The 15045-nt window shown below is 45.1% G+C and overlaps 1 protein-coding gene across 1 annotated transcript in view; it reads right to left on the bottom strand.

The window, feature by feature from the left end:
* CATSPERD (cation channel sperm associated auxiliary subunit delta) overlaps positions 1–15045 on the bottom strand; it is a gene marked incomplete at both ends in the record, with an annotated part of 51392 nt that overhangs the window by 9855 nt on the left and 26492 nt on the right. The window contains 5 exons of the mRNA XM_080675425.1: positions 816–894; positions 3972–4030; positions 4762–4851; positions 6000–6113; positions 11673–11849. Coding sequence (XP_080531551.1) covers positions 816–894; positions 3972–4030; positions 4762–4851; positions 6000–6113; positions 11673–11849 — 519 coding nt within the window. The remainder of the gene's footprint in view (positions 1–815; positions 895–3971; positions 4031–4761; positions 4852–5999; positions 6114–11672; positions 11850–15045) is intronic.

The raw sequence follows: 15045 nt of genomic DNA, 5'->3' as shown, positions 1-15045 counted from the left end.
AAAGGGACCTTTATTTTAAGACAAACATGGGCTTAACCGTAAAACGGAATGCAAGATTTGTATCAATTTTTAAAAAATTGTGGTAAATAGACAATATAAACTTTAGCATCTTTTAAAATATATATTTCTATTAATTTCAGAGAGGAAGAGAGAGAGAGAGAAACATCAATGATGAGAGAGAATCATTGACCGGCTGCCTCCTGCACGCCCCCTACTGGGGATTCAGTCTCCAACCCAGGCATTTGTCCTTGACCGGAATCAAACCCAGAACCCTTAAGTCCACAGGCGGACGCTCTATCCACTGAGCCAAGGAGGGTGTCCTGTTCCTCGGGTCCATCTTCTTAGTGCCCTCACCCACTGCAGTAACTATATTTTCTTCTCTTTGTCATCGTGATGCTCTGGCACCTGGGGCCTTGCTGACAGGACCGCCCCCCCGCCCCCGCCGCCCCAGGGCTGGCTAGTTCATAAAGACGGCAAATATTCCCCGGAGAACACAGTCCTCCATTGCAAAACAACCAATCCAGAACCACAGTTTTTTCTCTTAGGAGCTGTTACCTGAGTCACAGGGGCTGACGGTACATGACCAACAAGGACCAGGATTAATACACCTCTCCGAGGGTCGTCTGTCACGAGTGGCAGCCCTGGGGGATAACTGAGGAGGGGCAGTGACCCAGCAATGGGGAGAGGATCACCTGCCTTTCCACATCCTGAATGTGGGCTTGGCCAGTCCCTCAGGGAAAAGTCAATCGAGGCCTGCTGCCATTATTCGTAACACTAATGACAAAGGATAGGGATGGCAAAGGTTTGGGACATACCAGCGGCTTGAGGTCCACGCACGAAATTTCCTTGTTGGCTATATCCACAGTGATGGTGGATAATGTGGGTTTCTTTATGCTGTAAGGCAAAAGGAGTGTTGGTTATTGCACACTGGTGTCGCAGTAGAAAGAATTGCCGACCCATCCATCTATTTGTTTATCTATCTATCATCTATCTATCTATCTATCTATCATCCGTCCGTCCGTCCATCTGTCCATCCATTCTGGCACACCAGAATATTGACTGAGGACCTCTGCTCACATATGGTGACCCCACCTTCCCTTGAGTGTCTACCTCTTCTTGAATCAGTTTTGTTCACTTATTTATAACTAGTGGCCCGGGGCATGAACCTGTGCACATTGAAAGGAAATTAATTAGAAGAAATATTTTAATATCACTATTCGCCATTTCTCTGTAATAGAAGTGTCAACCAAATTCATGATTGACAATGACAGATTGAAACACATGCGTGTGATTGGTGCCAGTGAGAGCTTCATATGTATCACGCGTGTGTGAGTCAACATTTATTTTTAAACTAGAGGCCTGGTGCACCATTTCGTGCACCCGTGGGGTCCCTCGGCTTGGTCTGTGGGATCAGGCTGAAGCTGGCATCTAACATCCCCTGAGGGATGTAGAAGTGTGCCAAGTGGCAGGCAGCCAGGGAGGAGCCTCTCCTGCTCATCCCTGCCCTGCTCATCCCAGCCAGCTGAGCAGTGCTCCTGCTGCGGGAGTACACTGACCACCAGGGGGCAGCTCCTGTGTTGAGATTGCCCCTGGTGGTCAGTGCATGTCATAGCGACTGGTTGACCTGTCGACCAGTCACTTAGACTTTCATATATATAGATGACTTGTTGAAAAGAACATCTGGCCCAGCCAGTTTTTTCTCGATAGTCGGCCTGTGGACTGAAGGGTTATGGTCTTGATTCCGGTCAAGGGCATGTACCTCAGTTGCAGGCTTGATCCCCGGCTCTGGTCAAGGTATGTGTTGAAGGCAACCAATCAATGTGTCTCACATCAATGTTTCTCTCTGTCTCTCCCCTTCCTTCCACTCTTACTAAAAAAAAAAAAAAAAAATCAATGGAAAAAATATCCTCAGGTGAGGTTTAACAGAAAAAAGAACATCTGACATTCAGTTTTATTATCACTTAGCTTCATATAATGTTTTCTCATTTTAAAAGTAGCTTCTGTATTCATACTTTTATCTTCATTTTCTATTCCGATTGCTCATCTTAATTGTCTTTTCTTCATCAGGATTATAGGGCCTTATTTATTACACCAGTCTTCTGAAGAGCCAACTTTATGTTTCATTTTAACTTTATATTGTCTTTTTGCCCTCTATTTAATTCATTTCAGATCATATAATTATTAATCTCCTTCTCATAATTTCCTTTTTTTTTTGCTCCCCTGGTTCCTTAAGTTAAATATTTAGCTCATTTATCTTTAGTTATATCTTTTCCTAATGACAAAAGTGCTTGAGGTGTAAACTTTCCTCTGAGTATATTTTAGCTGTATTTCATGAGTTCTTTGACTCAGAAATTATTTGTAAGGGTGCTTCTTAATTCCAAGTAAAGGAGATTTTGGTATTGTTGTTGCTTTTTGTTGTTGTTGAGTTCTAGTTCTGTTGGATTAAGGTCTGAGGGTGTGATCTGAACATTTCTACTGGGAGAACTGATTTTTTATGGCTAAATACATAAATTATAAGGTGGCTTTTCAATGAATTTACCACAAGCACAAGAGAAACATAAATCTATGTTAGAGCGCACAAAGTTCTATTTTTTACTTTATACTTATATTTTTTTCAGTTCTATTGAGGTGTAATTAACAAATATAATGGGAGATATTTAAAGTATAGAATGTAGAGTGTGATGATTGGCTGATACATGTACACATTGTAAAAGTTAACACATCCATTACCTTGCATATTATTATTATTTGGCAAGAACATTTAATTATACTCTCTTGGTAAGTTTCAATTGTATAATATAGTGTTACAAAGGTCTATAGATAGAATTAAGACATACTGTGTTGAAGTATATTACTCTAGCGACATCCTACAAGCAGAATCATACATATTTGTCCTTTCGTGTGTGGCCTGTTTCACTGGGCATAAGGTCAAGGTCCATCCACACTGTAACAGGTGTCAGAATGTCCTTTCTCTTCAAGGCTGAATAAGCTTCCCTTGTGTAAAAGGACCACATTCTGTTTATCTACTCATCTGTTAATGGATATTTAGGTTGCTCCCACCTTTTGGCCTTTGTGGATAATGCTGCTATGAATGTGGGGGTGCAGGTATCTGTTTGGAACCCTACTTTCAACTCGTTTGGGTATGTACCAAAAAGTGGGGTTGCTGGATCATGTGGTAATTCTATGTTTAATTTTTGTGGAACTGCCATTTGTAAAGTGTTTTCATCATTCTTTAAAAAATATTTTGTTTAAAAAAATATATTTGTATTGATTTCATAGAGGAAGAAAGGAGAGAGACAGAAACATCAATGATGAGAGAGAATCATTGATCTGCTGCCTCCTGCACGCCTCATACTGGGGACGGAGCCCGCAACCCGGGCATATAGCCTAATGGGAAATCGAACTGTGACCTTCTGGTTCATAGGTTGATGCTCAATCACTGAGCCACATATGGCTGGGCCCCTCATTCTTCTTTAAAAAATTGAATGTATTGGGGTGACATTGGTTAATAAAATTATATAGGTTTTAGGTATATAATTCTATAATACATCCCCTATAGTATTATCTGTTCACCACCCCCAGTCCAGTCTTCTTCCATCATCATTTATCCCCCCTATTTAAAAAAATATATATATTTTTATTGATTTCAGAGAGGAAGGGAGAGGGAAAGATAGAAACATCGATGATGAGAATCATTGATCAGCTGCCTCCTGCATGCCCCCCACTGGGGATTGAGCCCACAACTCAGGCACATGCCCTGACAGGAATCAAACTATGACCTCCTGGTTCTTAGGTCGATGCTCAATGGCTGAACCACACCGGCCCGGCAGCCCTCCCTATTTTAATCATTCTTGCCTTACCATCCTCCATGAAAGGGGGCGTCTCAAACTTGGTTTTGTTTTCCTGGCTCCTGTTAAGAGAACCCCATAGACATCCTGGGGCCGCCCGCCACAGTCTGAGTTATGACATACCTGGAGGTGAAGTTGGGGTCAGCCCTGCCCCAGTGATGCTGCTGCTTCAGGGAAATGTTCTGTGGGATGAGAGAGAAAACACTGTGCCACAGTGGGCCAGCCTGGGCCAGTCCCAAGGTCAGGGTTTGGGAAGGAGTGGGGGGGAGGGGCACCGGGAGGAGGAGTCCAGGCCTCTCCTGGTTCTAATTCTCCCATGAAAGGCTTCTGGAAGCTCATGGAAATGGCCACCCCAAGCTCCTTCGTCCCCTGTTGCCTTTGCCCTGGACATAGCGTGAGGTGTAACTTTGTTCCACGTCTCATTTCTCCAGGAAGTGACAAGAACTGGTCCAAAGAGTCCTGCCTTGCCGAAACCGGTTTGGCTCAGTGGATAGAGCGTCGGCCTGCGGACTGAAAGGTCCCGGGTTCGATTCCGGTCAAGGGCATGTACACTGGTTGCGGGCACATCCCCAGTGGGGGGTGTGCAGGAGGCAGCTGATCGATGTTTCTCTCTCATCGATGTTTCTAGCTCATCGATGTTTCTAGCTCTCTATCTCTCTCCCTTCCTCTCTGTGAAATATCAATAAAATATGTTTAAAAAAACAACAACAAAGAGTCCTGCCTGGATGAGTTGGGGATGAGCTAGGAATGTTTCCTCCAAATCCTGCAGCACCTAAGGCAGGTGCGTGCAAGGAAGGAGGGGAGGAGGGAGGGTCAGGCCCAGAAATGACCATGGGTGCTGGGCTCGGCCGGGGCGGTCTAAGTCATGCCCTTCACCTCATGGATCCTGGTGTGGGGCGTGGGCGCAGCTCACCAGCCTGTGCTTGGTGTTCCCATCATAGGTGTAGCCATCTTCGTAGTTGAAGACATTAAGCCCCAAAGAGTGGGGATTGCTCACCATGGCCTGGGGTGGAGACAGAAGGGACATCAGGGGTGACACCAGCATTGCAGCTGCTAGTCCTATCCCCAAATGTTCCCCCCACCTCATCCACAGCCCTTAGCTGTGGCCTCTAAGCCTCGAGCTGCTGAGCTGCTGCTGCAGGGCCCAGACCCGGCCCTCGCGCGAGGAGCAGCCGCAGACTGATCTGCAGAGGGAGGCCCAGATGAGAGACCTCTGGATGAGAGCCAGCGCCAGCCTGGCATTCCCTCACTGGCCCTGGTCCTGGCAGGCTGGACTCCCCATATTCTTACACTAATCTACCCCCCCAATTTCCAGGCTTGGACACTTGTGTTCCAGGCCCAGGACACCTGTGATTCTCAGGCACTCCCGCTGCGTGAGGGAAGGCTGTGAGTCAAGGCTCTGCTAAGAAGAGGAGCCCTAGCCAGTTTGGCTCAGTGGATAGAGCGTCGGCCTGGGGACTGAAGGGTCCCAGGTTCGATTCTGGTCAAGGGCATGTACCTTGGTTGCGGGCACATCCCCAGTGGGGGGTGTACAGGAGGCAGCTGATTGATGTTTCTCTCTCATCGATGTTTCTAACTCTCTATCCCTCCCCCTTCCTCTCTGTAAAAAATCAATAAAAATATATTTTAAAAAAATAAGAGAAGGAACTTGTAGAAAGCACATGGGCAGCTGAAGGGTAGCGAATGGGGCACGGAGATCTGGTGAAAGGAGCCCTGGCACACGGTTCCATCTGCCCAGACACGTAGAGGCTAGTTGAGGAGAAAAAGACAGATTCTATGAGTTTCGTGAGTGAGTTCTCTCCATGGGAGTCTGGGAACAATGGGACAATGGGTACAGGGCGTGAGGTCAAGGACGCTGGGAACATCACGTGTTGGAAACATTTGTTCAGCCGGGCTGGTGTGGCTCAGTGCACTGAGCATCGTCTCATGCACCGAGAGGTCGCCAGCTTCATTCTGATCAGGGCACATGCCCAGGTTGTGGGCTCAGTCCCCAGTGGGGGCGGGGGGTTGTGCAGGAGACAACCGATCAATGTTTCTCTCTCTCTTCCTTCCCCTCTCTCTCTAAAATCAATAAAAACACATCTAAGGGAAAAGAAGAAACACTTGTCCAACAGATAAGGAGATGTCCAACAGATAAGGAGATGTCCTTACGAGTGGGACAGGGGATGTGCCTGGCCGGGGTATCATCATGGCGGTCAACTCCAATTCGCTGTTCATATCAATGGTATACATTTTATTTTCAAAGTCTCCTTGCAGTATTTCTACCTAGTTAGAAATGTAAAAAAAAAATTTAATTAAATGAAATGAAATCAAGCCTTGTTCCCCAAAAAGAAAAGGGCAAGTAAGTGAGAGGTCAGCGGTCACCCCGAGGGATGGAACCTTCTAGTCTTGTGGGTGCAGCAGCCTGGGCCACAAATCGAACCCTCAACCTTTTGGTGTATAGGACAACACTCCAACCAACCGAGCCACACTGCCTGGGCAAATTCAGTGGATTTTAGAGCATTGAAAGATGGGATGAGGTTGTTGGACAAGACAGGCTCACAGATGGAATTCCCTTGGGAATGTAAATTGGTGCGGTCACAATAAAAAATAATGTAGAGCCCTAGCTGGTTTGGCTCAGGGGATAGAGCATCAGCCTGCAGACTGAAGGGTCCCAGGTCTAATTCTAGTCAAGGGCACATGCCCGGCTTGTGGGCTCAATCCCCAGTAGGGGTGCATGCAGGAGGCAGCCAATCAATAGTCCTCTCTCATCATTGATGTTTCTATCTCTCTTCCCTTTCCCTTCCTCTCTGAAATCAATAAAAATATATTTTAAAAAATAGTATGGAAAGTCCTCAAAAAATTAAACACTGAACTATCATCTGACCTGGAAATTCCACTTCTGGGTATTTAGCTGAAGGAAATGAAATCCCTATATCAAATGGATATATGCACCCCCATCTTCATTACAGCATATTCCCAATAGCCATGGCATGAAAGCAATGTGTATCCATCAGTGAGTAAACAGATAAGAAGATGCAGTGTGTATCTATATTTATATTCACAATGAAATGTTATCCAGCCTCAAAAAGGAAATCCTGCCATTTGTGACAAGGTGGAAAGACCTTGAGGGTATTATGCGGAGTGAAATAAGCCAGTGAAAGACAAATGCTATATGACCTTACTTAGTGTGGAATCTAAAAATGTCAAACTCATAGAACCAGAGAACAGATTGGTGGCTGCCAGAGGCAGGAGCTGGAGGGTGGGCAAAATGGGTGATGAGGGTCAAAAGGAACAACCTTCCAGTTATAAGATACTAGGGATGTAATATATAGCACGGAGACTATAGTTAACAATAGTTATTGCATATTTGAAAGTTGCTAAGAGTAGATCTTAAAAATTCTCATCACAGAAAAGAAATTTGGCCTGGCTGACATGCTCAGTGGTTGAGCATCTACCTATAAATCAAGAGGTCATGGTTCGATTCCTGGTCAGGGCACATACCCAGGTTACGGGCTGGATCCCCAGTGTGGGGTGTGCAGAAACAGCCTATCAATGATTCTCCCTCTCCCTTCCTCACTGAAATCAATAAAAATAAAAGAAATTTATAACTATGTGTGGTGATGAATGTTAACTAGGTTTACTGTGGTGAGCATTTTACAACATTAACATACATCAAATCATTATGTTGTAGACTTGAAACTAATATAATGTTCTATAGTATGTCAATAATATCTCATTGATCCTGGCTAGGTAGCTCAGTTGGTAAGAGCATTGTCTCCAACATGCCAGGGTTGTGGGTTCAATCCCTGATCTGGGCACATACAAAAATCAACCAATGAATACAGTATATGAATAAGTGGAGGGCGCTGTGGGCTGGCCCGTGGGATGGCGGATGAGGAAGAGGACCCCACATTTGAAGAAGAAAATGAAGAAATTGGAGGAGGTGCAGAAGGTGGGCAGGGTAAAAGAAAGAGACTTTTTTCTAAAGAATCAAAGTAGAAAGGATCCAAGATGGCGGCATAGGTAAACACCTAAACTGCTGCCTTGCACAACAATTTCAAAACTACAACTAAAAGACAAAACATCTATCACCCAGAACCACGGGAAAGCTGGCTGAGTGGAAGTTCTACAACTAGAAGGAAAGAGAAAACAGCATTGAGAGGTGCACAAGCGCGGAAAAGCTGAGGTACGGAGGGGCGCGAATCGGGCTGGCGGCAGGCGACTGGGAGCACTGCTTTTTTTTCAACCCGAAGGAAGATAAGCTCCCGATTACTCCGAACTCCAGTTTCTGGGGAGACGTGGGGGACCCAAACTCCTATGGGGAGAAGCTGGACTGTCTGCCATTGGGTCGGAAAGTGAGGGAGGCTTGCTTGCAGGGCTGCGCGCAGGAATAATTGTTTACTGCGCTGGGGCACGATTGGAGACGCAGACAGTCTAGTGACGCCCTGAGACCCCGCCCTGCACAATCTACAAACCCACCCAAGCTCCAAGCAGCGGCTTTAGCATATGAATGGCCTGCCTTATTGCAGCTTAACCTGGCAAACTTGCAGCCCGGGTCAGACAGCTCCAAAACCTCCAAACCCCAAGCAAAGAGGATAAAACTGTAGTTCTCACTGTAGCTCCTGCTGGGTGGCCTCAGACAGTAGCTGACCTGCACCCCATTGGAGATCCAGAAGCCAGTGTACCTAGTGGTCAGTGTGATACACCAGATTTCAACTCCTCAGATCCATAAATGACACATTCAAGAGGCAGACTCAGTGAGCACCAAAGCCCCACTGAAACAAGTCCTGCACCATAAGTGTGTCTCCAGCGCAGCAGTTCTTCCATTATAGACACAATGGGTCCTCACAGCCAATTGGCCTGGAGGTCAATTCCTCCCAGTGTACCAACAGCAATCAAGGCTTAACTACACCAAGACTTTGCACTCAGCCCACAAAGGGGTATACCAAGAGCATCCACCTCAGGTGATTGGGGAGGCTGAGCTACTGGCCCCTATAGGTCACCTACCACACAAAGCCATTCCATCAACACAGGGAAGCAGCAAAATGCGGAGACAAAGAAACATGTCACGAATGAAAGAAATGGAGGAAAGCAAACTACTGGACGACATAGAGTTCAGAACCACATTTACAAGGTTACTCAAGAATCTTCTAAAAACCACTGAGGAACTTAGTGAGACCTTTAAGGATCTTAATAAGAATGCCAAAAAAATGGAAAAGGACCAGTCAGAAATTAAGCATACACTGTCTGAAATAAAGAATATACAGAAACTCAACTGTAGATCAACATACCCCAAGAATCAAACCAAAGATCTGAAATATGAGAAAACAAAAAACACCCAACCAGAAAAACAAAAAGAAAAAAGAATCCAAAAATATGAAGATAGTGTAAGGAACCTCTGGGACAACTTTAAGCGTACCAACATCCGAATTTTTGGGGTGCCAGAAGAAGACAGAGAGCAAAATATTGAAAACCTATTAGAAGAAATAATGACAGAAAACTTTCCCTACCTGGTGAAAGAAATAGACTTACAAGTCCAGGAAGTGCACAGAACCCCGTACAAGAGGAATCCAAAGAGGACCACACCAAGACACATCATAATTAAAATGCCAAGGGCAAAAGACAAAGAGAGAATCTTGAAAGCAGCAAGAGAAAAATGGTTCGTTACCTACAAGGGAGCACCCATACGACTGTCAGCTGATTTCTCGGCAGAAACTATGCAGGCCAGAAGGGAGTGGCAAGAAATATTCAAAGTGATGAACAGCAAGAACCTACAACCAAGATTACTCTACCCAGCAAAGCTATCATTCAGAGTTGAAGGTCAGATAAAGAGCTTCACAGACAAAAAAAGCTAAAGGAGTTCATCACCACCAAACCAGGATTACATGAAATGCTGAAGGGTATTCTTTAAGAAGAGGAAGAAGAAGAAAAAGATAAAGATAAAAATTATGAACAACAAAATGACATCAAATACATACCTACCAACAAGTGAATCTAAAAATCAAGTGAATAAAAAATCTGAAGAACAGAATGGACTGGTGAATATAATAGAATCAGGAACATAGAAAGGGAGTGGACTGACAATTCTCAGGGGGAAGGGAGTGTGAGGGGTGCGGGAAGAGATTGGACAAAAATCTTACACCTATGGATGAAGACAGTGGCAGGGGGTAAGGGCATGGGGTGGGGTGGGGAATCAGGTGGAAGGGAGCTATGGGGGGGAAAAAAAGAGGAACACCTGTAATAATCTAACAATAAAGATTTATTTAAAAAAAATAAGTGGAACAACAAATCAATAGTTCTCTCTCTCTCTCCTTCTCTCTAAAATAATTGAATGAAAATTTTAAAAATATTTCATTAAAACTGGAAAAAACTTTAAAAATAAAGTTAGAAAAAACTTTCCTGTATTTCTGACCATGTGATTTCTTGGGACTACAAAGATAGATTCTGGGAGCCTAAAGAAGACATTTTACTATTTCTGTCCAGTAGCTGCTCCCCCTTCCTGAGCGTATCCCCAGTTTCTTTTGGGACTATCCTGAGTTTCCTTTGGTAAATCACCCTCTTGCACATCCTTGGGTATGTGGCCTGGTGGGTGAACTGACTGCACCACTGTCTCTAGGAGTGAATTCTGATTGGCTCATCCTAACCTTGTGATTGGTTCAGGAATGGGTATGTCATCCTCTATGAGCCAATGAGATGTGGGAGACATGCTGGGCTTTCTCTTGGCTTCTCCATGGCTCTGATGAGACCTTTCTTTCTTCCTTCCTTTCTTCCTTCCTTCCTTCCTTCCTTCCTTCCTTCCTTCCTTCCTTCCTCTCTTCCTCCCTTCCTCCCTTCCTTTCTTCCTTTCTCTCTTTCTCTCCTTCCTTCCTTCCTTCCTTCCTTCCTTCCTTCCTTCCTTCCTTCCTTCCTTCCTTCCTTCCTCCCTCCCTCCTTTCTTCCCTTCCTCCCTTCCTTCCTTCCTTTCTTTTTCTTTTTTTAAATATATATTCTTATTCGAACCTGGGACTCTTCAGTCCGCAGGCCAACGCTCTATCCACTGAGCCTAACCAGCTAGGGCTAGAGACCCCCTTTCTTGCCTGGGTACAGCATGAGGATGCCAGGTCTTCAGGGTCGGCTGCAGCTTGCTGCCATGATATGAGAAAGCATGAAACATCCCGGCAGGCAGAATGGAGAGGTGGAAAGAAGCCGGCTCCTGGTGGCATGATATCAGACACCAGATGAAGCCTCACCTGAAGTCTTCCCCCTTTGGATGTTTTGGTCCTACAGTCAATAATTGCCTTTCTGGTTTAAGCCCATTTGTTTGGATTTTCCATCACTTGCAGAATAATGAGTCCAAATTGATATGTGCATATTTCTCTATTTCTATGATTTTCCTCTCTTTAATTAGTCTGCTTGATGGAGGTCAAGGCTGACCCCCATGGCTCATGGATAGCCTAAGCCCAAATGTATCTCCCTCCCTGGGGGCTCCAGGTAAGTTTCTGTGGAGCCAAGACTGTTCATTTAACTGCTTGTGGTCCTGATAACCAAATCTCTTACTTTCTTCTCTTCCGAGCAATTTGAGGGTTTGTTGACTTCCTTGTTACAAAGAGCATCTACTAAAAGTGAAATACGTTTCTATTTGAAAGAACGAACAGGAAACTACCTACAAGATGTGGGTGCCAGCCTTTGGGGCAGTGGTGGCTGACTGTCAAATCTAGTTGTTCATGTGAAGTCCAGGCAGCCAACCCTACTTGGAGCACGACATGTGGTTGCCGGACACAGATGCCCAACTCTGGGTCTCTGGGATTTGTGGGTTTTTTTAAGTGTCTTGAATATGGAGCTAAAACAGTTATGATCACATACTTTGCAGACGTCAATATGGAGTTGAGGGTCCATGAGAACTGCCTGGATATTCACGGGGCACTTCTCGAAATCAAAAGCTGGAAAATCCACGTCAGGAAGTGGGGTCAGGATATCAAGTATCCCCAGGCCAGTGAACATCAGGGCTGCCTGTTGGGACCAGATGTTTTGGTATGCAAACTGAAAAAAAAAAAAAAAAAGTGATTCTGAAATCAGTTCATTCTAATTCTTTTTTGAGGATTTAAATTTTGTCTTAAGATTTGGGTTTAAAGAAGGTAGACCAAACAAACCAACAGCAAAATTATAGGTACGCTTTGTTGAGACACCTACTCAAGTTTTACTCATCCCTTGTGTTTAAATTAATCATGGAAACTGTGTTTCCTATCAAAGAGGCTGCCCGTGGAATTTCTCAATAGGTCATGGACCTGCTTGGAGAGTTGGAAAGTCACAGGATATCTCCCCAGAAAACGCTGGTCATCAGAATGTCAGGGTTAAGGATTCGAAGAGACAGTTCTGGTGCTAATGCCCCACACCAGTGATCCTGTCCTAACTCCACTGTCAGGCAACTTTCAGGAAATAGGGTGGCTGTAGATGTAACAGGAAAAACACTGAAGTAGCAGTCGGCACAGCTGGGGGACTTTTCTGGCTCAGTTGCGAAGAAGTTACGGGACCTTCGGAGAGAGAGGGACTTGAACTTCAGTTTCTCCCTGTAAAAGCTGAATGATATTGACACTTTCGCAGGGTTGTTGTGAGGATGAAATAAAATTAGATAAGCAAAATGTACAAGACACTGTGAGATATTCCAGCATTACACTCCATACCTCTGTAACCTTGGATAAATGACTTTACCTCTCTGCACCTCGGTTTGACCATCTATCCAATGGGAACAATTTAAGATGATGGTCAAGGTTAAATGCGGTTAATAGTTAGAAGATGGTTAGACCAGCACCTGCCATATTCTAAGTGCTCAGTAAGTTTTAGCTGTCATTGCTATTATTTTAATAACTATAAAAATTTACTACTAAGTTAATGTTAATAATGATATTAATTAAAATTATTGTTATTACTTCTGCTATTAAAATATTGTTACTATTTTTTTAAATAAATCTTTATTCAGATTATTACAATTATTTCTCCTTTTTCCCCCCATAGCTCCCCTCCACCCCTTTCCCACCCCACCTTCTGCCCTTACCTCCCCCCCACTGTCCTCATCCATAGGTGTATGATTTTTGTCCATTCTCTTCATGAACCCCCCATACCCCTTTCCCCCTGAGAATTATCAGTCCACTCCCTTTCTATGCCCCTGATTCTATTATATTCACCAGATTATTCTGCTCCTCAGGTTTTTAATTCACTTGATTTTTAGGTTCGCTTGTTGATAGATATGTATTTGTTGTTCATAATTTTTATCTTTACTTTTTTCTTCTTCCTCTTCTTTAAGAATACCTTTCAGCATTTCATATAATACTGGTTTGGTGGTGATGAACTCCTTCAGCTTTTTCTTATCTGTGAAGCTCTTTATCTGCCCTTCAATTCTGAATGATAGCTTTGCTGGGTAGAGTAATCTTGGTTGTAGGTTCTTGCTATTCATCACATTGAAAATTTCTTGCCACTCCCGTCTGGCCTGCATAGTTTCTGTTGAGAAGTCAGCTGACAGTCGTATGGGTGCTCCCTTGTAGGTAATTAACTGTTTTTCTCTTGCTGCTTTTAATATTCTCTCTTTGTCTTTTGCTCTTGGCATTTTAATTATGATGTGTCTTGGTGTGGTCCTCTTTGGATTCCTTTTGTTTGGGGTTCTGTGGGCTTCCTGGACTTGTAAGTCTATTTCTTTCACCAAGTGGGGGAAGTTTTCGGTCATTATTTCTTCAAATAGGTTTTTAGTATCTTGCTCTCTCTCTTCTTCTGGCACCCCCATAATTCTGATGTTGGTACGCTTGAAGTTGTCCCAGAGTCTTCTTACATTATCTTCAACTTTTTTGATTTTATTTTTTGCTTTTTGCTTTTTCGGTTGAGTGTTTTTTGCTTCTTTGTATTTCAATTCTTTGACTTGATTCTTGTGTTCCTCTATTCTGTTTCTGGGTCTCTGTATGATATTTTTTATTTCAGTCAGTGTATGTTTAATTTCTTGTTGGTCCTTTTTCATATCTTCGAGGGTCTCGTTATATTTATCGGCCTTTTCTAGGATATTATTAAAAAGTCTTATAACGGTGGTTTTGAATTCTATATCCAGTCGTTTGTTTTCCTCCATTTCTTTCGTTTGTGATCTGATTCTTTGACTGAGCATTTTCACTGATTCCCTGAGTTGGTATGGTAGATATTTGTGCTAGGTTTCCAATATGGCCCAGTGGGTCTGCTTCCCCAGTTAACCTGAGGTGGACACTCTTGGTGCACCCCTTTGTGGACTGTGTGTACAGCCTTGTTGTAATTAAGTCTTTATTGTTGTTGGTATCACTGGGAAGAATTGACCTCCGGGTCAGTTGGCTGTAAGGATCACCTGTGTCTATGCTGGGAGAAGCCCGGTGCTGGAGACAGCCCTATAGGATTAGACTTGCCAAATTGCAATAGCCTCTGTGCTCAGCTTGGATGGGGTGGAGCCTCAGTCTTGGCTTCCTGTCAGCCCCGCCCCTGCGCGCACGTGCGCTTTCAGTCCTCCGCCTTCCCCAGCTCGAGTCTCCGCCTGAGAGTCCAGACTCCCCCCACAAGAGCATGGGTCCCCAGGGGCTCGCCTGGAACCGGGGTTCACTGCAGTCAGAACTGGGGCACAGTGCCGTCAGGAGACTCTGACTCCCCTCCACCAGGGAAAGCCCGCGGCAACCTCCGCAGCCCTTGTGCGCACCGGTGCGCGCGCGTGCGCGTGCGCGTGTGCACTTTCAGTCCTCCGCCTTCCCCGGCTCCCGAGTCTCTGCCCGAGAGTCCAGACTCCCCCCACAAGAGCGTGGGTCCCCAGGGGCTCGCCTGGGACCGGGGTTCACTGCAGTCAGAACTGGGGCTCAGTGCAGTCAGAATCCTCTGACTCCCCTCCACTAGGGAAAGCCTGTGGCAACCCCCGCAGCCTTTGTGCGCACTGGCCCGCGTGCGCCTTCAGACTTCTGCCTTTCCCAGCTCGAGTCTCCGCCCGAGAGTCCAGACTCCCCCCGTAAGAGCGTGGGTCCCCAGGGGTTCGCCCGGAACTGGGGTTCAGTGCAGTCAGAACTGGGGTTCAGTGCGGTCGGAGGCTTCCTTCCCCCTTCCGCCAGAGGAAGTCAGCCAGGCTCTCAGCCGCCCTTCCTCTCTGCACGCACAAAGCCCCTTTGCCGTACCTCCAATTCTCTGTGAGCTTTTCTCCTTCCTTCTAGTTGTAGAATTTTCACTCAGCCTGCTTTCCTGTGGTTCTGGA

The sequence above is a fragment of the Plecotus auritus genome (assembly GCF_963455305.1).
Source record: "Plecotus auritus genome assembly, chromosome: 6".
NCBI lineage: Eukaryota > Metazoa > Chordata > Mammalia > Chiroptera > Vespertilionidae > Plecotus > Plecotus auritus.
Note: the sequence above shows the minus strand (reverse complement) of the source record. Positions and strands in the feature narration are given on the sequence as shown.